Source organism: Saccopteryx leptura, chromosome 7, assembly GCF_036850995.1.
Source record: "Saccopteryx leptura isolate mSacLep1 chromosome 7, mSacLep1_pri_phased_curated, whole genome shotgun sequence".
Lineage (NCBI taxonomy): Eukaryota > Metazoa > Chordata > Mammalia > Chiroptera > Emballonuridae > Saccopteryx > Saccopteryx leptura.
The window spans coordinates 6,623,731-6,647,845 of record NC_089509.1 but is presented as its reverse complement, the minus strand read 5'-3'; the positions used below and the strand labels follow the sequence as shown (position 1 = coordinate 6,647,845).

General features: G+C 42.4%; 1 protein-coding gene across 25 annotated transcripts in view; it reads right to left on the bottom strand.

The window, feature by feature from the left end:
• The window catches only part of CLASP1 (cytoplasmic linker associated protein 1), a 275,934-nt gene that overhangs the window by 234,822 nt on the left and 16,997 nt on the right, over positions 1-24,115 (bottom strand). For all 25 annotated transcript variants that reach the window (XM_066345675.1, XM_066345677.1, XM_066345681.1 and 22 more), the window contains exon 2: positions 17,001-17,478. In XM_066345675.1, coding sequence (XP_066201772.1) covers positions 17,001-17,195 — 195 coding nt within the window. In that variant the 5' untranslated portion in view covers positions 17,196-17,478. The remainder of the gene's footprint in view (positions 1-17,000; positions 17,479-24,115) is intronic.

Below are 24,115 nucleotides of genomic sequence, written 5' to 3'. Positions count from 1 at the left end.
TGTTCTGAAATTTGGTAAATTGAAGGAAAGAATAAAGCATTCAAATTGCCTTTCCTATGAAGAAAATATTTCACAGTAACAAATCATTGATAAGGCGAAGTTCTGTATAGAAGAATCACAGCTACGCCCTGGCCGGTTGGCTCCGCGGTAGAGCGTCACCTGGCGTGTGGAAGTCCCAGGTTCGATTCCCGGCCAGGGCACACAGAAGAAGTACCCATCTACTTCTCCACCCCTTCCCCTCTCCTTCCTCTCTGTCTCTCTCTTCCCCTCCTGCAGCCAAGGCTCTACTGGAGCAAAAGTTGGCCCAGGCGCTAAGGATGGCTCTATGGCCATGATGGCGAACCTATGACACGCATGTCAGCACTGACAAGCGCAGCCATTTTCAATGACACGCGGCTGCATACCCGAGAAGTATGGAAGCTGCATGCCGAGGACATTTCATCCTCGGCTCTTGCACAGCCAGGTGCAGTAGCCGAGGATAAAAACATTTGCTGTAGTGTAGACAGTCTGTGCTGGAGGTCTGTAGGCCAAAACAACAGAACTCCAGCAAAGAGCATCTAGTTCTGGGACTTCCGGTTAGGCCGTTAGGGGATCTTTGACCTCACTTCCAGCTGGCGGAGCAGGGAGCAGTGGAATGCCATGGGGGACACATCTCTGGGGGCCCTGGTATTGCCATTACCAGCAACCACATAACCACAGCAACCATCATCCAATCTACTGTTCTGGGGTGTTGTGGATTTCTAATTGACCATCATTACTGAGATAAGTGAGGGGGAGGCTGGGAGAGGTGAGGCCTGTGCTGTGGGTGCCGTTTCCCACCATTAGAAATAGCGGCAGCCATCTTAATTTACATAAGACGCTACTTGTGGAATTTCAAGACAACATCTGGGCTCAGGCATTTGTCCACTTGAGGTCAAAGCTTGAGAATCTGGAAAGGTGCTGCTTGGAGAATCAAGAGGAGTGCCACTACGAACAGGAAATTTGGAGTGCCTGGAACCGATTACCGGACACTTTTAGCACCCTGAAAAATATTGCAATGGCTTTACTCACAATTTTTCCCTCTACGTACTTTTGTGAGACCTTATTCTCAGCATTAAATAATATCAAAACCAACAAAAGAAACAGATTGGCAGATGAAGTTAGTAGCACTTGCTTGGACTTGAAGTGTACAAAATACCAACCTTCATTGAAGATTTAGCCAATAAAATTCAGCAACAAAAAAGTCACTAATAAGCAGGTTAAAGAATTCCCCCTCCCTCTCACTTATCTTAGTTCACAGCACCCCACACAAGTTAAATAATATCAAGACCAACAAAAAATCCAACTGACAGATGAACAAAAGAAGTCACTAAGGAGGTAAGTTAAAAATTAATTTTTGGTTTATTAAATACAGTTATATATTACAATTATACATTTCTGTTATTTAAACTATAAATATCGCAAAATTATGGTTTTTTTCTCGAAGTGACACACTACCCGAGTTATGCTTGGTTTTTTGGCGAATTTTGACACACCAAGCTCAAAAGATTGCCCATCACTGCTCTATAACCTCCGCCTCGGGTGCTGAATGGCTCCGGTTGCAAAGGAGCAATGCCCCAGATGGGCAGATCATTGCCCCCTGGTGGGCATGCCAGGTGGATCTTGGTTGGGCGCATGCAGGAGTCTGTCTGCCTCCCCGCTTCTCACTTCGAAAATACCAAAAAAAAAACCAAAAAAAAAAAACCACAGCTAATAAATAATAAAAAAAAATGATAAATTAGAAAAGTATCTAATGAAATCATCTAAGCAAGAATCATCAATTGCTACTAAGACCATTAAGTGAAAGGGTGAATGGGAAACATATGACAAAGTGACTGGTGACAACACCTGAATCCACTGATCACCAAAGAGGACAACCAGACAACATGAGTATGCTAATGCAATGCAGATGGTGAACACACTAGCATCTAGGAAGCACTAGTTACAAAAAGAAAACTGAAGCTAATCAAGTGTCTGACTCAGCCCTACTAGCTTCCCAGACACAGACCACGCTAGACACAATGACACAGTAAAACGTAGACAGTCACATCCAGAACGAGGCTGACTCTACAGTACAAATATCATTTCTTCAACAAATAAATTATATGAAGAAAAGGTGTGTGGGGAAGAAGCTGTTGACAATTTTAACAAAACCTTAAATGTAATGCCTGACTGGTGGTGATGCAGTGGATTGAGTGTTGACATGGGAAGCTGAGATCCTGGGTTTGAAACCCGGAGGTCGTTATTTGAGCATGGGCTCATCCAACTTGAGCACTGGGGTCGCAACTTGAGCACGGGATCATAGAAATGATCCAAGGTCACTGGCTTGAGTCCCAAAAGTCACTGGTTTGAGCAAGAGGTCACTGGCTCAACTGGAGCCCCCTGGTCAAGGCATGTAGAGAAGCAATCAATGAACAACGAAAGTGCCACAACTACAAGTTGATGCTTCTCATCTCTCTAATTATCTCTCAGTCTCTCTCTTTAAAAAAAACAGAAAACTTACTATGTAATGTGATATCAGTTAGATACAGATTCAAAAACTCAACTGTATAAGATATTTTTGAAACAACTGAGATCAACTGAACATAGAGTAGTTACTAAATGATTTTAATTTTTGGTCATTTTGTTCAGTCATCCCATCTACTTATGAATGTTTTCACCCTTGTTGCATCAATATTGTCCCCACTTTACAGGTGAAAAGCTGAGCCCCGAGAGGTTCAGTAACTTAGCCAGCATCATACAGTTATTGAGAGAAGGAATAAGGAAAGGAACATGAATTTTAACCCAAGCAGTCTGGCCCCAGATTTCATGCCCTTAACTTTTCCATTATAAATTATCCACTTCACAGATACAGAGCGAGGGCCACCTCTGAAGAAACAAGGGGGAAAGAAGAATGTCAACTAGGCATTGATAAGTGGAAGCTCCAACATTACAAAGGGCTCCCTAAACATGCACAACCTGGGAGCTTTCGCTGGCATGTTAGAAAATATAGTTAATAGCTGGACTAGCAGAGGCAGACTGTGACCTCAGAGATGATAGTAATTGCCAAAATAAGATTTTAGAACACAGCTCCACAGAGACCAAACACTTAGCTCTCTCTGCCAGCGCTCCCATTTCCAGAAGTACATCCCCGCACTGAAGGGTGTCCCTAGTTTTGGAGATGGCAAAAGAAACAGATCAATTCGCCTAAAAGAAGGGAACAAGATTTCTGTCTATAAAAAAGTAAATACTTCCTGTTGCTTCTTCTATTCTAGACTTCCCTGTCTCACTGTCCCAAGCTTTAATACACCTACTCTCAAAATCAAATAAGTAAATAAATACAAATTTTAAAAAATTATAAATAAATCCTCTACCAAGGCACTTGAGGTTTCTGTTTCCCTTCACAGCAAAGAAAAAAATGAGGAGCTCTAGGATGGCTTCCTGTTCCACCACCTTCGACCTCTCCACTCCACTTGCTCCTTTATTCACAGTAACAGCCAGGGCAGAAAGTAAACAAACACGTATCTAATACAAATAAAATTGAGCTGGCTATAGAACTAACACTTTTTTTTTTTAAAGTAAGTTGGGTTTTTTTTTTAATTTTTTTCTTTACAGGGACAGAGAGAGTCAGAGAGAGAGGGACAGATAGAGACAGACAGACAGGAACGGAGAGAGATGAGAAGCATCAATCATCAGTTTTTCGTTGCGGCTCCTTAGTTCATTGATTGCTCTCATATGTGCCTTGACCGCGGGCCTTCAGCAGACCGAGTAACCCCTTGCTTGAGCCAGTGACCTTGGGTCTAAGCTGGTGAACTTTTTTTTATTTTGCTCAAGTCAGATGGGCCCTCGCTCAAGCTGGCAACCTCGGGGTCTCGAACCTGGGTCCTCAGCATCCCAGTCCAACGCTCTACCACTGCGCCACTGCCTGGTCATGCTAGAACTAACACTTTTAAAGGCTCTATAGTATCCTTTAAAAAAAAAAAAAAGTTCCTGACCTATGGTGTCACAAAGGATGGAGTGAAGACCTGGAATGCTGGATCACCAGCTTGAAACTCTGGGCTTGCTGGGTCAAGGCACATATGAGAAGCAACTACTGCAAGTTCATGCTTCCCACTCCCCATCCCCCTTTCTCTCTCTCCACTCTAAATCCAATAAATCCTATTTATTTATTTATTTATTTATCTGAAGTGAGAAGCAGGGAGGCAGCAAGACAGACCCCTGCACACACCCAACTGGGATCCACCCGGCATGCCCACCAGGGGGCGATGCTCTGCCCATCTAGGGTGTTGCTCCATTGCAACCGGAGCCATTCTAGCACCTGAGGCAGAGGCCATGGAGCCGACCTTAGTGCCCGAGCCAACTTTGCTCCATTGCCTGCAGGAGGAGTTAGAAAGAGGTAGAGAGAAAGGAGAGGGGGAGGGGTGGAGAGGCAGATGAGCACTTCTCCTTTGTGCCCTGGCCGCAAATCAAACCCAGGACTAATAAATCCTTTGTAAAAAGAAAAAAGCATTTTAACCCAACAATGAAAAACTTAATAAAGTAGTAGTTAAGCATTCCTCTATAATGCCCTCTTCCTCTTAAAAACAGTCTTTTAAGAGGCTGGCATATGCCATACCACATTTTTTTCTTGGAATTCTAGTACCAAGGCCAGTGTCCATATGGGCAGAATGCCATTCTTTCTGTATTTTATTTTATAATTTTTTTTTTTGCTAGTCAGAATCATATTAGAGCTAATTTATTAATTTTTAATGAAGTTTTTGGGGTGACATTGGTTAATAAAATTATACAGGTTTCAGGTATACAATATACATCATCTTTATATTGCATGTGTGCTCTCCACCCTAATTAAAGTCTCTTTTCATCACCATCTACCCCCCATCACTCCCCATGTCTCATTCTGTATTTTAAAAATGTAAAATATGACCAATTTATGGGTTAGTGTACACAGAGTTCAAGTGTAAATAATAAAGCATGTAACTACCTACATTAATCAATCCATAGGTGATGCATATAAAGTTTTCTCTAACTAAGCTATGCTTAGTAAGCATTAAAAACAGTAATAAAAGGTCCAATGATTGCCAGCTGTCCCAGTATGTACAGGGTGAGGCAAAAGTAGGTTTACAGTTGTGAGTATGTAAAAGAGTTTATTCTTGTATTATTAATCATTGTATTGTTTTCCATACAAACTGCAAACTACTTTTGCCCCACCCCCTATGCATATTTCCACGATGCACACATCCCATCTACCTGTGCTTTGGGCTTGTGAGTCGAAAGCGTCATATTTCATTTTAGATGAAGAAATGCACTAGGTCCCAAACAAAGTCTGCTAAGGGTGGACCTTGGGGCTGGGTTGGTAGCATGTAGTTAACCCCTAAGCAATACTGTGAAAAGCACTGGCTTTCATCCACCTGCTCTGAACATACTTCTCTCAAAGTACTGTCACCAGAGAAGGCCCAGGTCCAACTTCTCAGGCAGACGCTGCTCTATTAAGGAATCTTATTATCAACAGCGCAGCTGAAAGAGTCATATCATTACAAAACATCTGCAGCCTCTGTTTCAGGGCACAGGCTGACAAGGAACACAGAAGATATGCAACCACAGCCCCACATAAAAGTTCGCCTGACCAGGCAGTGGCGCAGTGGATAGAGCGTCAGACTGGGATGCGGAGGACCCAGGTTCAAGACCCCGACCAAGGTCACCCGCTTGAGCGCGGGCTCATTTGGTTTGAGCAAAGCTCACCAGCTAGGACCCAAGGTCGCTGGCTTGAGTAAGGGGTTACTCAGTCTGCTGTAGCCCCACAGTCAAGGCACATATGAGAAAGCAATCAATGAACAACTAAGTGCCACAATGAAAAACTGATGATCAATACTTCTCATCTCTCTGCGTCCAAGTCTGTGTGTCCCTATGTATCCCTCTTTCTCACTCTCGCTCTGTCTCTGAAAAAAAAAAAAGTTAACTTTCTACAGATCTTATCACTTGGCCCACTAACTACAAAATAGTTTCATCATCCTCCCACTGACCACATGCTGAGTACCAAGCACTGCTGCACCTGATGTACACTGGCTCACTGAATCCTCATCCTAACGTTATGTAACAGGACTCATCAAACCCATTTTACAGATGAGTAAAGTCACCTGCTCAAAAGTCTAACTGGCTGAGCCAGGAGAGGAATCCAGACTGTTCATACTCAAATCTGAATTATTTCCAATATACTCTGTTGCCCTCGCATGTGCATAAGCATGTATGTAGAAAAATATGTCCCCTGGCTGGTTGGCTCAGTGGTAGAGCATCGGCCCAGCGTTTGGAAGTCCAGGGTTCAATTCCCAATCAGGGCTCACAGAAAAAGCGCCCATCTGCTTCTCCGCCCTTCGCCCTCTCCTTTCTCTCTCTCTTCTCCTCCCGCAGCCAAGACTCCATTGGAGCAAAGTTGGCCAGGGCGCTGAGGATGGCTCCGTGGCCTCCACCTCAGGCGCTAGAATGGCTCCGGTTGCAACAGAGCAATGCCCCAGATGGGCAGAGCATCGCCCCCTAGTGGGCATGCCGGGTGGATCCCAGTCAGGCGCATGCGGGAGTCTGTCTTTCTGCCTCCCGGCTTCTCACTTCAGAAAAATCAAAAAAAAAGAAGAAAAAGAAAAAAATGTCATTAATTATATATCAAGGACACCATTTTTATTCAACAATCCACATAAATTTCCTTGAAATAACTTCTCCTGAAGTCTTTTTGTTTTGGTTAGTACAGATGACTATAGCTTTCCCATGTACAAGAGGCAACTGTTTTTTAAAATTATACCAGAAAATTTCACTCCTTGCAACCAACAGAATAACAGTGCAGGAAAAACCTGGGAAGAACAGAAAACCTCTGAAAGCATTCATCAATTGATGGCAACACCAAGCAGACTGCCAGAAAAAGAAACAGAAGTCACTTCATCTAAATCTAGTATCTTTCCTGGCTTTCTTCTCAAGGACACAAGGGGGGACTAAAACCTCAATGAAAGCCAAGGTTTTAGAGATAGGCAAGGGAAATAAGAGGAACCTCCCTTATCTGTCAACACCTTCTCTTCCACCCACTTGATCCACAGCAGCAGTAACAGTGCCCAGGCTTAAGGAGTGACTAAATCTTTACAGTCTAAAGAGAAAATGCAGTCCTGGCCAGCTTGTCCACTAAACAGTGTTGACCTGGCATGCAGACATCCCAGGTTCAATCCCCAGTCAGGCACACAGGAGAAGCAACCATCTGCTACTGTTCCCCTCCCCCTTTCCCCCATTTTTCTCTCTTTCCCTCCCTCAGCCAGTGGCTTAACTGGTTCAAGTGTCGGCCCCAGACACTGAGAATAGCTCAGCTGGTCCAGGTGCCTGCCTCAGGCACTCAGGATAGCTCGGTTGATTCAAGCATCAGCCCCAGACAGGGGTTGCCAGGTGGATCCCAGTTGGGGCACATGCAGCAAAAAGTCTGTCTATCTCCCCACTTCTCACTTAAAATAAACAAATGAATGAATGAATGAATGAATGAATGAAAGAAAGAAAGCCAGAAAGGAACAAAAAAGGAAGAGAGGCTTCTCTGTATCCTTTTGATCCTTCATGGCCCTATTTAAATCACTTCTCCATCAAGGCCTCTCCAAATATGATGCAATATGTCCTCTCATCTGCCTTACCTGTCTCATTATTAAATAAGGATAATCAGGGCAGAGACAAAGGGAGCCTTGAGTATAATAGGAAACCTACAAATTTCAAATACAAACAAGGAAGCAGGGATGGGCCTTGAGACAACAGTGTACAGGCATAAAATCCAGACATGTTAGACGTGGACAAAGCGAGACTGCCTAGGCAGTGACTATACACTGTTAGAGCAGCACCGGGCCCATCTTGTCCCCACTGGATACCCAGCCCCTGGTACAGCATCTGTCATATCAGAAGGGCTTAATTCACTTCTGCTACATAAACATCTGGGTGGGTAAAGGAGGTTGGGGGTGAGGTTAAAGTTTCAAAACCCTTATTTATGGGCTCTGTCACCTTGAACAAACAAGTGAACCGATATATTTGAGCATCAGTCTCATCTGTAAAATAAGGAAAGCAATGTCTACCTCGTATGGTTACTTTAATTTAAAAATGAACACATATTTAGCACACTTTCTGGTACACAGTAAATGTCCTGTAACCGTCTGGGTTATTACTATTATTCCATACTATTCAAAGTCCACAATCATTTATACAAAATACTAAAGGCCAACAATTTTTGAGGTTTTAGAGGTAAAACAGTGCACAAAGTTATAGAAATAGAACCTGACCTGTGGTGGCACAGTGGACAGAGTGTCACCCTGGAATGCCGAGGTCACCAGTTTGAAACTTCAGGCTTGACGGGTCAAGGCACATACAAGAAGCAACTACTATAAGCTGATGCTTCCCGCTCCTCCCTTCCCCCTTCCTTGTCTCTCTAAAATCAGTAAATAAGACTTCTTAAAAAAAGAGAAAAAAATATATAGATATACACACTCATAACCTTGAATAGAATCTAGGACAGCAACCCACAATTAAACACATTAATACTTCTATGGTGAAACATGCCCTAAGCAAGTAAATAAAGACAGAGTAGTCACATCAGTTCACTTCAAGTCAAACAACAAGTAGAAAACAATACATTTTCAGACCTCTGGGGATGTCAGAACTGTGAAGAAAGGACTATGTGACTAAATTCACAAGAAGCACCCAGCCCTCACTAGGGTGCTTTGCTTCCAAGGAGGCCACTAAAGGTGCCAGGAACTGCACTGTTTGACAGAATCAAAGCTGTCAAGATTCCCTCAGGTCCCCCCAGCTGCCACTGTTCTGGCATCCTCCCTAGGCCAGCTCACTCGTAGCCTTCCTCCCTCTCCCCTATCAATGACGGAGACAGGGAAAAACACAGCTGAAGGTATACGCAGAAATCTACTCCACCATCTTTCTTTTTTTCAAATTGTTTCATCACATTTTAATAAAAAAAAAAAAAGAGAGAAGCCTGACCAGGCGGTGGCACAGTGGATAGAGTGTCAGACTGGGATGCGGAGGACCCAGGTTCGAGACCCCAAGGTTGCCAGCTTGAGCGTGGGCTCATCTGGTTTGAGCAAGGCTCACCAGCTTGGACCCAAGGTTGCTGGCTCGAGCAGGGGTTACTCAGTCTGCTGAAGGCCCATGGTCAAGGCACATATGAGAAAGCAATCAATGAACAACTAAGGTGTTGCAGCGAAAAATGATCAGTGCTTTTCATCTCTCTTCGTTCCTGTCTGTCTGTCCCTATCTATCCCTCTCTCTGACTCTCTCTCTCTCTCTGTAAATAAATAAATAAATAAATAAATTACCAATTACTCAATCCCAACATGATTTCTATCATTGCCAAAGCCCAAAGCCAGCTCACAGCAGATGACCAGCAGTAGGTCAACAGAATGTATACTGATATTAACAAGAGTCTGAATGAGAAGTTAAAACAGGTAAGTTGTCCTGAAATAGCATATAAGATGCTCCAGAAACAAACTGCTCCATTTAACCTAAAAGAATGCTTCCCCTCATTCCCAACTTTTATGCAAATTATAAGTCTTACTCTTCTCCCAGATGAATTGCAAATGGTTATACAACTAAATAAAAAATTATTGTCATATAGCAGTGGTTTTCAACCTTTTGACACTTGGGGACCACTGAAAATAGGAGAATTATTTCAGGAACTGCTAAGGCAGAAATAAAAACTATTAGTATTTTGTGTATTATTTTTTTATTATAATGCTATAAAAATTCTCTAAAATATCTAGACAAACAGTAAAGATTCTATTTTTAATAGACTACAACTGAAATTTCTAGAGAGCACTGCTTCTTTGCAAGAACACTTGATAACCAAGGCTGCAGTTTTGTTTCCAAGAGACGAAGTGCTGCATTGACATCCATTTGGTTTCTCTGTCTGGTTTTTATAGTGATAGGGCCGATAAAGTCTTCTCACACAAGTAGGTAGTAGAAAATATGATTAAAAGTTTAATTTCAGTGATATCCAATATTGTGGCAGTGATTGTATTTTATGTTTGGACACCAGAGTGACATCAAAAGATAAATCAATCAGTTTTTCTTTTTCACAATGATTATGGGAACAGGAGTTGATATCTTCCATGAATGGGTTATTTATCCAGAGGTTACCTTTACAGGGATCCTCATTTTCACAGTAATAACGGTCAAAGGTTTGAACTAAGGCTCTTAATGTTAACTTATTGTATTAAATATTAATTTCCAGTTGATGTCTTGCAGCAAAAAGTCTTAGAAAAGTGGAAACATTTCTACATCTTTCTGTATGCAACTTTCCCAAAGAACAAGTTTCTTTTTTAATGCATCCGTCATATTTCTTAAACTAAAAACGTCTTTGTTAAACCTCTGAAAAGAAAGTTTGTTGAAGAGACTAAATATATTTGCCATACGTAAGCTTAGCCATCCAGTCGTCACCAACAAAAGCTCTACAAATGCAGTTGCTCCCTTGCAGAAACTGTTGCACTTTTCTCAGCTTAAAGAGGTATGAAAGAACCTTCTTCCTGAGAGCTGCCTCACCTTCGTATACAGAAGGAGACATTGTTGTGAATCCATGCTGTCAGAGTGTTATGGACAGTCTGGAGTTCAAACCTCGACTATGAATATCACTAATGATCTTCACTGCACCATTCATCACTGTGTTCAATTCAGAGGGAAGTTTATTTGCAACTAAAAGTTGCCCATGAATCATACAGTGCGTGGACAACATTTCTGGACATGCCACGTCCCGTATTTTCACAACTACCCATGAGTGATGGCCAATCATGCTTCCAGCACCACCTGTACACACTCCGATGAACTTTCCCCAGGCTAAGCCCTCCACTTGAAAGTTCTCATTAGAGAATTTAACAGCTCTGAACTAGTGGGTCTGACTAGGTAAATCAAGACAACTGAGTAGTTCTTCCCTCAAGTCTTAATCATCAATATACTCCATGAAGAAAAGCCGAACAGCATGGTTACTCACATCAGTTGATTCATCAAGTTGAATGGCAAAACATTTTGGTTCCGTTATTCCCTCATTTGCTCTTCAGTATCTTTGGCCATACCAACAATTCTTCTCTGAATGGTACTGTCTGAAAGCAGTATAGCCTCAAGTTTTCGTGTGGAGTGAGGACCCAAAATTTCCTAAGTGACATCTAAGGCTTTACTAATTCTTCACCAATAGTGAACAGTTGTTTTCGTTTTCAATATTTGAAGGTGCAAATAAGACACTCGAAGCTAAATAAGATGCTCCAAGCAGCTATTTGCCACTAGTTATCATTTTCTTCATTTGAATTTTCTGACTTTTCAATTGGTTGTGTAATCTTTCAAAATAATCCAGTGGCTTCTCGATATAATTGCTATGCTTAGAATGCAAATGACAAGTTTGGAAGGTTTCACTGCATCACTTGACAGTTTCAGAACATAATTACACATAAGGGCCATGGTGATAATTCACTACCAGGTGCTACAGTGAAACCAAGTTTTCAATACTCCTTCTCATATTGCCTAATAAAGTTTCCTTTTCTTTTTTTGACTTCTGCGGCACTTTCCAAATTATCAACACATTTCCTTTTCACAGTTTCTTTTTAACTTGAAACACTAGTCCTTGGTTTACTCTCAGTGTCATCACTACTTTTCTTTTGAGTATTGTTTTTGCTTTTGAAGAAAGTTAAAATGTGTTTTTTTTCCCATTTTGTAGTTTAAATTTTACAGCAAAATCACATTAAAACACACAAGAATTTATATGCAAACAATATGGACACGTTCTGAACAGCCAACTACATGCATAACTCTGTGCAAGCGTGAAAAAAGAATGTACTACAGGCAGGTTCGTCCTCAGGTTACAAACAGGATAGGTTCTGCAGGTTTGTTCTTAAGTTGAAACAGGTACATTTACCTATTATAGGCAGTCTCAAGTTACGAGCGTGTGCAATATAGGTTCTGTTGGTTTGTTCAAATTTGTATATAAACTGAAACAGGTATTTTACTAATTAAATGCAACTCAGATGTATGTTTGTCTTAATATAGTATTTATTTTTACTTTCCTATGCATATAAAGACTGAAACATTTTTTTTTTTTTAGTTTTTTTTTTTTTTTTATGTGCCTTGACCGCGGGCCTTCAGCAGACCCAGTAATCCCTTGCTTGAGCCTGCGACGTTGGGCTCAAGCTGGTGAGCTTTTTGCTCAAACCAGATGAGCCCTTGCTCAAGCTGGCGACCTCGGGGTCTCGAACCTGGGTCTTCCGCATCCCAGTCCGATGCTCTATCCACTGCACCACCACCTGGTCAGGCAAGACTGAAACATTTTAAAACCTACAGAACCTCTCTCCTTTTTAACCTAGGGCCCACCTGTATTGAGAGGGAGGTGGGCAGAAACGGAAACACACAACAGATGAAGTTTCATCATACTGTACATGATAGTACATTACAGTGCAATCTAGACCTTGGTTTCCAAACATCACATGTATGATGTACTGAATACTACATGTTTGTCCAAATGCTTTTTGTCTACTGCACATGATTTGTAAATGCTCTGCATAGTGCAGAAGGTTGTTCAAATAAGCCTACAAGTTCCAAAGGTATCTAAGACAACATCAATAGTATTTTCAACTGTGATACAGGCTGATAAGTGGCAATCACCCTGAGCATAATAAGAAAATTCAGCTAAGATCATTGGGTTTATAATATACTTCTCACAAAAATTAGGAAATATTTCAAAATGAATATGAAGCAATTTAAAAAAGTATTTGATTTTTTTTATTAAACAATAACATCAGAAAAGCAAATGACAAGTCAAAGAAAGTTGATTATGCAAATGAATGCAAAACTAAGTTTTATTTCATTGGTGAAAACAGACTACACAAAAGGCTGAAAGTACTGGAATATCTGCATGTTCCCTGCTCCCTTAATTTTTGCAGACCAGTGGGTGAAAAACAGTGACATATATTAGGTGATCAATGTTCTAGTTCAGGGACCAACAAACTATGGTCCCTGCAGCAAACTGGTGCCACCTATTTCTGTAAATTATATTTTAATGGCACACAGTCATATTCATTGTGGCTCCAAAAGAAGCCACAAACAGCACCTAATGGTTCAAACTAGTTGAATATTTTCAAGAGGCCCATATACCCCACAAAACTTAATATACTGTATTTATTATATAGCATCTAAGAAAGTTTGCTGAGCCTGACCAGGTGGTAACACAGTGGACAGAACATCAGCTTGTGACACAAAGGACCCAGGGTCAAAACCCCGAGGTTGCCAGCTTGAGAGCGGGCTCACCAGCTTGAGCACAGGATCACAGACATGACCCCATGGTGGCTAGCTTGAGCCCAAAGGTCACTGGCTTGAAGTCCAAGGTCACTGGCTTGAGTCCAAGGTTGCTGGCTTGAGCAAGGCGTCACTTGCTCTGCTGTAGCCCCCAAGTCAAGGCACATATGAGAAAGCAGTCAAAGAACAAGTAAGGTGCCGCAAAAAAGAACTGATGTTTCTCATCTCTCTCCCTCCCTGCCTGTCTGTCTCTGTCTGCCCTATCTCACAGTCTCTGTCACAAAAAAAAAAAAAAAATAGGATACCACCAATCTTGCAGGGGTGTTAGAAAGACTAAATAAGACAAAATCCCTAACATTTAGTAAGCAAGAAAGGGTAGCTATTAAACTGCAATCAATACCAAATACATATTTATCATGTTAAGAAATATTTTATTTTTTTTTCTTTATTCATTTTAGAGAGGAGAGAGAGTGTGAGAGAGAGAGAGAGAAAGGGGGGAGGAGCAGGTAGCTTCAACTCCCATATATGCCTTAGACCAGACAAGTGCAGGGTATTGAACCGGCGACCTCAGCGTTCCAGGTCAATGATTTATCTACTGCGCCACCACAGGTCAGGCAACCAGCCAATAATTTTTTAAATGAGACATTATGTTGGCATTCATCTACATTTCCTGTTAAAAAAAGGAATACCCAGGTACTTGTTTTGGAAGTCCAAAATTACTTCCCTTTTCTCCTCTTTTTACTCCTCAATTTAAGTTTAAAATTAAAAAACCCTCAAGAAGCCAAGCTCAAAGTTTTCGTTAATCCCTTCAATCCATAATATATAAAATGTGTCAAATAAAACCTAAGTGTAGCTCAGGCTCTGAATGAGAAATCTTGATCATTGATTAAGGAAAAAAAAACAGGTGCCTGACCAGTGGTGGCACAGTGGATAGTGTCCACTGGAACGCTGAGGACACAGGTTCAGAAACACACGGCCACTGGCTCTGAACACAGGCTCATTAGTGCGGATCACTGGCTTGAGTGGTGATTGTCTACATAATCCCAAACCTCACCAGCTTGAGCCCGAAGGTCGCTGGCTTGACAAGGGGACACTGGCTCGGCCCTGGTCAAGTCACATACAAGAATCAATGCACAACGCTACAGTGAAAGCAACTATGAGTTACTGCTTTTCATCCTCCCCCCCCCCCCCCTCTCTATATATATATGGAGCCAGCATTCACTGAGCAGCTCCTAGGTTCCAGGCTGTCTGGTCCAGGTGTGAACCACACTTCATTTATAAACAAGGGGTGCAATACTGTGCAAGGTTACAGCCACAAGACATGGCCCTGACGGCTAAGCCATCTGTATAAAGTCATGTAAGATAGTGGAGCCCACGGCCTCCCAAGAGATTAAGTAGTCACTCCCGAGCACTGCACGGAAAGTAAAGTGCCTTGTCCATGATCACACTGGCAACTCAGGAGTCAGCCCCATGTTCCTGGCTTCTCTACCAAGCCATCTTTCTTAGAAATTACTTCACAGAGGTCAGTCTTTAAAAAAACTTTTTTTTTATTTATTCATTTTAGAAAGGAGAGGGAGAGAGGGAGAGAGAGAGAGAGAGAGAGAGAGAGAGAGAGAAAGAGGAAAGACAGAGAGAGAGGAGGGGGGGAGGAGCTGGAAGCATCAACTCCCATATGTGCCTTGACCAGGCAAGCCCAGGGTTTCGAAACGGCGACCTCAGCATTTCCAGGTCGACGCTTTATCCACTGCGCCACCACAGGTCAGGCACAGAGGTCAGTCTTAATCTTCACTTCCCTGTGCCCCTGCAAGTGCTATTCTAAAAAACTACCCACCCTGGATTCCTCTTGGCAGTGTGACTGCTTTCTCCTGTCTTCCCCCCAGATTGTATATCATTATTACTGCACACCACACTGTAACCATCTGCTTCTGTATCGGTGCTCACCACCCCACCCCAGACTGTGAGCTCCTTGAAAACAGGAACCAAGTCTTCATAACAACAGCTAATGTTTATCACGTGGCAGGCGTGTGATGACATTATAGTGTACACTCTCACTTAGTGCTTAACTCCATTGTCCCAACGTTACACAGACGAGGAAGCTGAAGCCTGGCAAGGCTGAGAGAGCTCATGCAGTGCAGCAGGCTCTGCAGGTCCCTTTACTTAACATCCACAGTACCTAGGTGCCCTCTTTAACCTCCGCTTTCCCAAAAGGAGTCTGACATTACTTACATCCTTACCTTCCTTCACAGGGCCATATGCTTCATTTGGTAGAGAAGAAACCCCCCTTCTTAAAACAGGAGGGTAAGCATGACAGTCAAAAGAAACCATTAACACACATCCATTTTCCAGCGATGCTGGGGTAGGCACGCAAAACCATTCTGTGATGTCAAAGTCTGCCAAAGAGCTTCTGAGAAAGGTTTAATCGCATTAAAGACAGGAGCACACTCTTCCCTGGACATTGCCTTAACTACTGCGAACTTCCTAAACTTCTAAAGGAAATAACTCAGTCTCGTTATAGCAACTTTAAGTAATTGGAGTCAATTTTGGGTTACTTTCAGCCAGAAGCATCCTACTATGTACATAGAAAGAGTGGTGGAGCCATGATTCCAGCATACACCAGGTGATTCCACAGCGCTCAGAAATGTAATGATTTGAGTCTCAACTCTCAACTCTGCAATGCTCCTCCCATCCAGCACCAATGCCAGGCATGGAAGAACCACATACTAACCCCAGCTAAGTGAATAAACAGATGAATGAAATAGAATTTAAGCCCAGCTTATAAAGACAGGATAAATTTTACATCCAATTTTAAGTGAAATATTAGTGTCCTATGTAACACCCTCAATAAGTACAAAGTCTGCTGATTCTTATAAGACCAAGGTTTACTGAACTGGAAAACAGTGCATACTCAAGCAAACAAAGGAACCCTGTAAGCACCAGTTTCCAAGTCCAAATGAATCTCAGAGGTCTAGGTCAATGAAAACAGCACAAAAGAGTCTTTTTCAGTAAGCGCCTTTCATGATGCCTATAGCACCAACAGGCAACTCAACCTCGATCCAAAGGGGCCACACTGCTGGCATACTAAAAGAGGTGGAATGGGTAGGGGGGAGTCAAGGAAAGAGATGACACTCTTCTGCACCTCAAGTCCAGTCCAGTTTTTATTCATGAAAACTCAGTCCTCGAATGGTACATGGTCAACCTTAACACTAATTTGGTCAGAGAACCCTGCCTATCTTCTCCCACCCAGCAGGGGCACACACGTGAAAGCCTCAATTTTTCGAGCCTGGAGTATATACTCCAGGCCATCACACAGGTCACAGAACAGTGAAAATCAGTGAAGTCATTTCTTATTCATGAAAGGCCACTCACCAAGATCTCATGACCCATACCACAGCAGGACACAACATTCACTCTTAACTTCAAGGCTGTAAATTGCTTGTAAACTTTCCAATATAAAACCTTCGCTTTATCTGTTCACTTGACCTTCTCTCAAAGTGCTAAAGGATAAGGATTATTGATCTCCAAAAAATAAAAGAAAACCCCACCTCCTCTAGAATGTCATGTCCAAAAGCCACAACCTGACTGAGCATCTTATTGGAAGCCAAAGAACCTTTCTGAAGCAAAGAATGCTGATTGCTCACAAAGGATTTTTTTCCTAAGGACCAGTTCTCATCCACCAAGGTGGCCCAGCCACCTAGAATGCCTTCTGATGCACCACTTACCTTGTAATTGCTAGAGTTCACCCAAGAGGTAGCGAGTCCATCCACAAGTTTATCTAACATGGTCTGGTCATGCTCAAGGTCAGCAGACTTCTGTTTGTCTGAGAAATAGTCTATAAGTTCTTGGCCAACCTGCAGCCGTTTCCCCACATCCTTCTGCAGTACCTGTGCCAGGCAGGACTCCATGCGAGGCTCCATGGTGGAATTCAAATCCAGATCCAGCAAAAGCTAGAGGGCAGTCAGGGTGACACCCTCCCAGCAAACGTACACGCAGGCTGCCTCTTTGTTCGCTGAAGGTTACTAAGAGCCTGTGTTTCAAAGATGCAATCCGGGGAATGGCAACAATGCACCATGTGTGTCTGAAGAGCAGCTGGCAGGATATTAAAAGTTCAATTTAAATAACTAGTAGAAGATAAAGGAGTGAGTGGCAGAGTGATGTTCTACTACTGAGTCTGAAATGCTTCATAATTCGCCATCCATTCTGAAAAGTAAGAGAAGGACAAATCAGCACAGATAACATTAACACTCAAAGGTTATAAAACATTAAATAAAAGACAACACAGTTCATGCTGTAGAATTATTTATATGCATAAGTGGAGTGAGAATCAGGGATGTTAGGCAACCACAGCAGAATATTATTTTTATCAGGAAAAACACCAAAGCCCAAAGCGACGTGCCAGTACGCTACACAGTTGGCAGGTTGATGTTATGCACAATTTTCCAGCTTATAAATGCAATAGTCAGCAAAACAACCTCTGCTTTAGCTGGCACATTTACTTGTAGCTTAAATTTTGTTTCCCACCAAAACTTAACACTATTCTGTGTCTGTAGGTCATTGCCTCACTCTCTGTTTTCAAAAAACACCAAGTGCTGGAAATGGGGCGGGTTCCATAGCAGCACCAATGACCGAGTGGCCAGCCTGACATTAGCCAGAGCAAAGCCCGTTATCTCCATCAGACTTCTTGCTTAGCAGCTTTCTAACAAGGTCAGCGGTGCCCTTTACCACACCCTCCCTCCAACAAGGAAAGTAATAAAGGAAAGAACGATCAGCTCATATTCTGACCAATTATTGAGTTGGTGCTCTTCACTGACAGACAATCACCATTGGGGCTTGGTATTTTGTTATATAATCAGGAGACCTCAAAATCATGTTTGGGGGAAGCAAAACACATGATATAGTTAAAGTACCAAAGTCCTTTTCACGAAATGAATGAGCTTACTATTTAATCTACAGCTGCTGGAGCACTGTACACACTTATTTCCCACTTCAGTTCCTTTCATTCTAACCTACGAGACCCACAGAAAACCCACCTGCAAGATGCAGCCCCTCCCTGACATTGCACCAAAGAGAAATGTTCTTCACAGCAACTGTGAATCCCAACTCTCCAGGGCTCTAGCAGGAAAATCTAAACATGCACACCAAGTAAAATTGAAATTCTACGCATGGGAATTCTTCCACTCTGTGCAGTGATTCTTTCCCTAACGTCACTCATCCCTAGTCTCACTATTAAAAGTACAATGGTCTTTCCTAGTTCTAGTATCAGAGATGTTTGATACCAACAGGAATCATAGAAGTCAAGCCATTCAGTGAGGAAAATGCTCCTTTAAGGCCGCTGATGCGTGCTTACCCATCTACTCTACCGCATCCAGCCATGCAGCAGGAGGGAATTCGAACTCACTGTCGCAGAGGACAATCTCTCCTGAGAGGGAGCAAGTAGCTGCTTCCCAGTCACTTCTATATCCTAGAACTAGTCCTTCCCTCACAACAAAGATCTTTAAATTCATAAAAGCTATTACCCTACCCTTCTTTCCAATTTTTAGTTACAGCAAAGTGTGTCCAGTTCCTTAAGAACTCGCATGTTGGACTAAAGAAGGTGTCAGTGATGCAAGACAACGGGAAACCAACAGCACCTTTTCTTTCTAGGCCCAATACTAGCCCAACAGCAGATCAAACAAGGCTGGGATGGTAAAGTGGCCAAAATTCTTTGCTACTCCTCTGCCACCAAACTGGAGTGTAAGTCACCTCCCACAGTGACTCCAGAATTGGCCGAGACCTGCTCTGGCCAGCTGAAAATGAGCAACTGAAAATCATGCAGAGATGTGACAGCCAGCACTGGAGCCCACCCTCTGAGAATGCCGCCCTCCTAGAGTGCAGCCTGACCGCCATGCTGGGAGAAAGCTGCTCCAACTTCCTGGAATACAAGAGGCCATGTTCTCCAACCAACTTCTAGAAGCAACTGTCAGACAAGAGTGAGGCCACCTGGGATCATTCAACCATTCCAGTCATCATCTGACTGCAGGTACACAAGTCAGTTTAAATAGACAAAAAGAAAAACCACCTAGCCAAACCACAGAATGATAAGAAATATTAAATCATTGTTGTTTTAAACCACTAAGTCTGTGGTGATTTGTTCCACACCAAGATATACTCCTTCTTCCCCTAAAAATCTCTTTCATTCTCAGTGGAAAGAATCTCCATCTCATATTCTTTACTCTTTCAAGGGGCCTAAAATCAACAGCACTAACCAATAATGTTAACACCTTTTTTTTTCTTTAATTTTTCTGAAGTTGGAAACAGGGAGGCAGTCAGACAGACTCCCGCATGCGCCCGACCGGGATCCACCCGGCATGCCTACCAGGGGGCGATGCTCTGCCCATCTGGGGCGTCGCTCTGTTGCAACCAGAACCATTCCAGCGCCTGAGGCAGAGGCCACAGAGCCATCCTCAGAGCCCGGGCCAACTTTGCTCCAACAGAGCCTTCGCTGTGGGAGGAGACGAGAGAGACAGAGAGGGAGGGGGAGGGGTGGAGAAGCAGATGGGCACTTCTCCTGTGTGCCCTGGCCGGGAGTCGAACCCGAGACTCCTGCATGCCAGGCCGACGCTCTATCACTGAGCCAACCGGCCAGGGCCTGATAACACCATTTTTAAGACTCTCCCTGAGGTGTCAGATTCTATGCTGGATGGTTTATACATAAGGTCTCTAATTCTCCAACCAACTCTGTGAACTAAGTATTAACATCACTACTTTACAGATGAAGAAACAAAGTTAAAGGTAAGTAGTTTTCCAAGATTGCATGCCTAATGAGTCTCCTTTCCCCGCCTTCAAACCCTTGTTATTACAAGTCTGGCCTAGTTCTGTTCTGACTCAGAGAAAGGAGGTCAGACTCTATGCTTACCTGGGAAGCAACAGGCAAGAGACCAACATCTCTATTCCAGGGAGAAAAACGATACTGCTCATTCCAGTCTCTATACTGTGATTTATAAAATATCTAGTAGACAAAAGCTCTCCATTAGATTTCTAACAAATATGCATTAAAGGTTTAGCACACTCAGAAGTTGGTCACAAACCCCCATGCAGCAAACACACAGGATGAAAGACACTGCAAGCTCAGGGGCACTGAGCAGACTGGGTCATCTCTTTCCTCTTCTTAATTAAAAAAGATAAAAGAAAGTGACAATCCTCTTATTCTTACTACACTGGATTTTCTGTTACCTTTTTCCCAAGCTTTCAAGCATTTTCTCCATCTCTACTTTCATAGGTATTCAGGGACAACCATTCACACAGCACCACGTTCACTGGGGGCAAGAGTGCTTCCCACTCCTGTGCCCTGGCCACCCAGTTTCCCTGACTAACATTGCATTTCCTGTATGTTCTTTCAGAGATATTTTTAGCTACACAAGCAAATAATTTTGTGACTCCTCTCTGAACCTCTCCCCAACCCCAGAGATTTTCTAAGCATTTATAATAAAATCATAAAAAGATGGCCCTGGCCAGATGGCTCAGTGGCAGAGCATCATCCATTGTGTGGATGTCCCAGGTTCAATTCCCAGTCAGGGCACAATGGAGAAACCACCATCTGCTTCTCTACCCTCCCCTCCCCTTTTCTCTCACTCTCTCTCCCTCTCTTCTCCTCCCGCAGCCATGGCTCGACTATCTCTAGCAAGTTGGCCCCCAGTGCTGAGGCTCTATGGCCTCGCACTCAGGTGCTAAAAATAGCTCAAGAGCCGAGGAACAGAGAAACAGCCCAAGATGGGCAGAGCACTGCCTCATAAGGGGTTTGCCTGGTGGATCCCAGTGAGGGGCATGTGAGAGTTTGTCTCTCTGCATCCCTTCGTCTCACTTAATATAAATAAAATCTTTTTAAAACATCACACCACCACCCTGGCTGGTTGGCTCAGGGGATAGAGCATTGGCCCAGCACACGGACCTCTGGGGTTAGATTCCCAGTCAGGGCACACAGGAGAAGCAACCATCTGCTTCTCTTTCCCTCCCTCTTTTCTCTCTTTTCCTCTCCCGCAGCCAGGGACTCGATTGGTTCAAGCATTGGCTCCTGCTGGGGTTGCCAGGTGGATCCCAGTCAGGGCGCATGTGGGAGTCTGTCTCTCTTTCTCCTCTCCTCTCGCTTAAAAAAAAAAAAAAAAGTGGCTACACCATTTTACATTTCCACAAGCAATAGACGAGGGTTCAAATTTTCATCGTTAACACTTCTATCCATCTTTTTTATCAGAGTGGTTACACCTAGTGGTGTAAAGTGGCATCTCATGTGGCTATTACTTAATGACGAAAACTGTTGAGCTGATTTTCATGTACTTTTTTCAAGTCCTTTGCTTACTTTGTAATTGGGTTGTCTTTCTTTGTTGATTGAAAGAGTTTATATATTCTGAATAAAAATGTCCTTCATCAGATGTGATTTACAAATACTTTCTCATCAGTGGGTTGTGCTTCCATTCAAATGATGGTGTCATTTGAATTTCTCATGTAAACATATTTGGTCTTTTCTGCTTACTTTTAAAACAGGTTTCATTCTTAGAAACTAACTCTTAATATGGTTATTAAGGTTAATATGGTTAGTAAGGTTAATTAAGGAAACTAAGGTTTTTATTTTTAAAGGGAAGACCCAATTTTTATATATAAATGAAATAAGTAGTCAGTACAAAAAGTGGGGAAAACCATGAAAAATTTAAGATTTAGGTAACTATTTTGTTTTCTTAAATGTGCTCTAGATCAGTGGTCCCCAACCTTTTTTGGGTCACGGACTGGTTTAATGTCAGAAAATATTTTCATGGACCGGCCTTCAAGGTGGGACGGATAAATGTATCACGTGACCGAGGACAAGCGTCAAAAGTGAGTCTTAGACGGATGTAACAGAGGGAATCTGGTCATTTTTTAAAAATAAAACATCGTTCAGACTTAAATATAAATAAAACGGAAATAATGTAATTATTTATTCTTTCTCTGAGGACCGGTACCAAATGGCCCACGGACAGGTACCGGTCCACGGCCCCAGGAATGGGGACCACCGCTCTAGATGCAGACAAAATTAAATCATTAAGGGACAGACATCTATGGAACACTGCACTCAATCACAGCAGAATACACATTGTTCTCATGTTCATGTGGAACATTCTCTAGGATAGATTGTATGTTATGTCATAAAATAAGACTCAATAAACCTACAACGATGGGAATTATATTAAGTATGTTCTCTGACCACAATAGAATTAAATTAGATATCAAGATCAGAGGGAATTTGGGAGGGGTATGTGGAAATTAATACACTAAGACACCAGTGGGTAAAAGAGGAAATCACATTGAAAATTAGAAAATGTTCTGAGATTACTGGGGGGGGGGGGGGAATAAGCAATCATCATGCCACGGTAGTAATGGTAGCACAACAGTGTGAATGGACTAATGCCACTTAGAAGTGGTTAAAATGGTAAATTTTATGCATTTTTACCACAATTATAAGAAAACTGCCACTCATCCAGTGTTCAAAACTAAGCATCTGCTATGCTTCAGGCAGGAAAAAACCAACATACCATAATTAGGGGAATCAGTGAAAACTGTTCAGAGGGAAATTGACAATGTGATCTTAAGAGTCATATGGAAATACAAGGCACCTGGAATAACCAAAACAATCTTGAGAAAGAACCAAGTTGGAGGACTTCCATAACTGCTTACAAAGTTACAGTACTCAGAATAGTGTGTTACTGGCATAAGGATAGGCATATGGATCAGTGAAATAGAATGAGAGTCTAGAAATAAACCCTTACATTTATAGTCAATTAATTATCAACAAGAGCGCAAAGAAAGGTCAGTGGGGAAAGAATAGTCTTGTCAACAATGGTGCTGGGACTAGTGGATGTCCATCCACATGTAAAAGAATGAATTTTGAGAGCCCCAACACAAACACTGTCCTGATACATACTCCTGCCCTCTCTTTCTTGCCCTGTACTTCTTGTCTCTTTTTTATTTATTGGGTGGTGGGAAGGGTCAGGGCATGGACAGAAGAGATTTCTCCATCCTGCAGTCATGGTGTAGGGGGGTCACAGTTACCACTGTTCTTTCCCTATTGACAGGGGAAAGGTAGACTTAATAAAGAAACTGAGGAAAAAAGAGGAATGAGTTTGGATAATTTCCTCACACACATACATATTAATTCAAAATTAGTCATAGACCTAAATGTAAGCTCTTTTTATTTTTTTTGAGAAGTTTTATAAGAATTTATTTGAGCCTGACCAGGTGGTGCAGTGGATAGAGCATCGTACTGGGATGTGGAGGACCCAGGTTCGAGACTCCGAGGTCGCCAGCTTGAGCATGGATTCATTTGGTTTGAGCAAAGCTCACCAGCTTGGACCCAAGGTCGCTGGCTCAAGCAAGGGGTTACTCGGTCTGCTGAAGGCCCACGGTCAAGGCACATATGAGAAAGCAATCAATGAACTAAAGTGCCACAACAAAAAAACTGATGATTGATGCTTCTCATCTCTCTCCGTTCCTGTCTGTCTGTCCCTATCTATCCCTCTCCCTGACTGTCTCTGAAAAAAAAAAAAAAAGAAAGAATTTATTTGAGTGAAATGGGTAACATGCTGGGGAGCAAGATCTCAAATGTTCCCTAGACCTAAATATAAGATCTGAAACTAAAACTTAGAAGAAAGCATAGGTGATCTTGGAGTAGGCAATTAGTTTATTTTTCTTTTTTAATGTGGTGAAATAAGCAATGATTTCTTAGGTATGACATCTAAAACACAAGCTAAAAAATAAAAATAATAAATTGGACTACATCAAAATGAAGAACTAAATTTCCTAAGAGGCTTCTGAAACATGAAATCCCCAGACT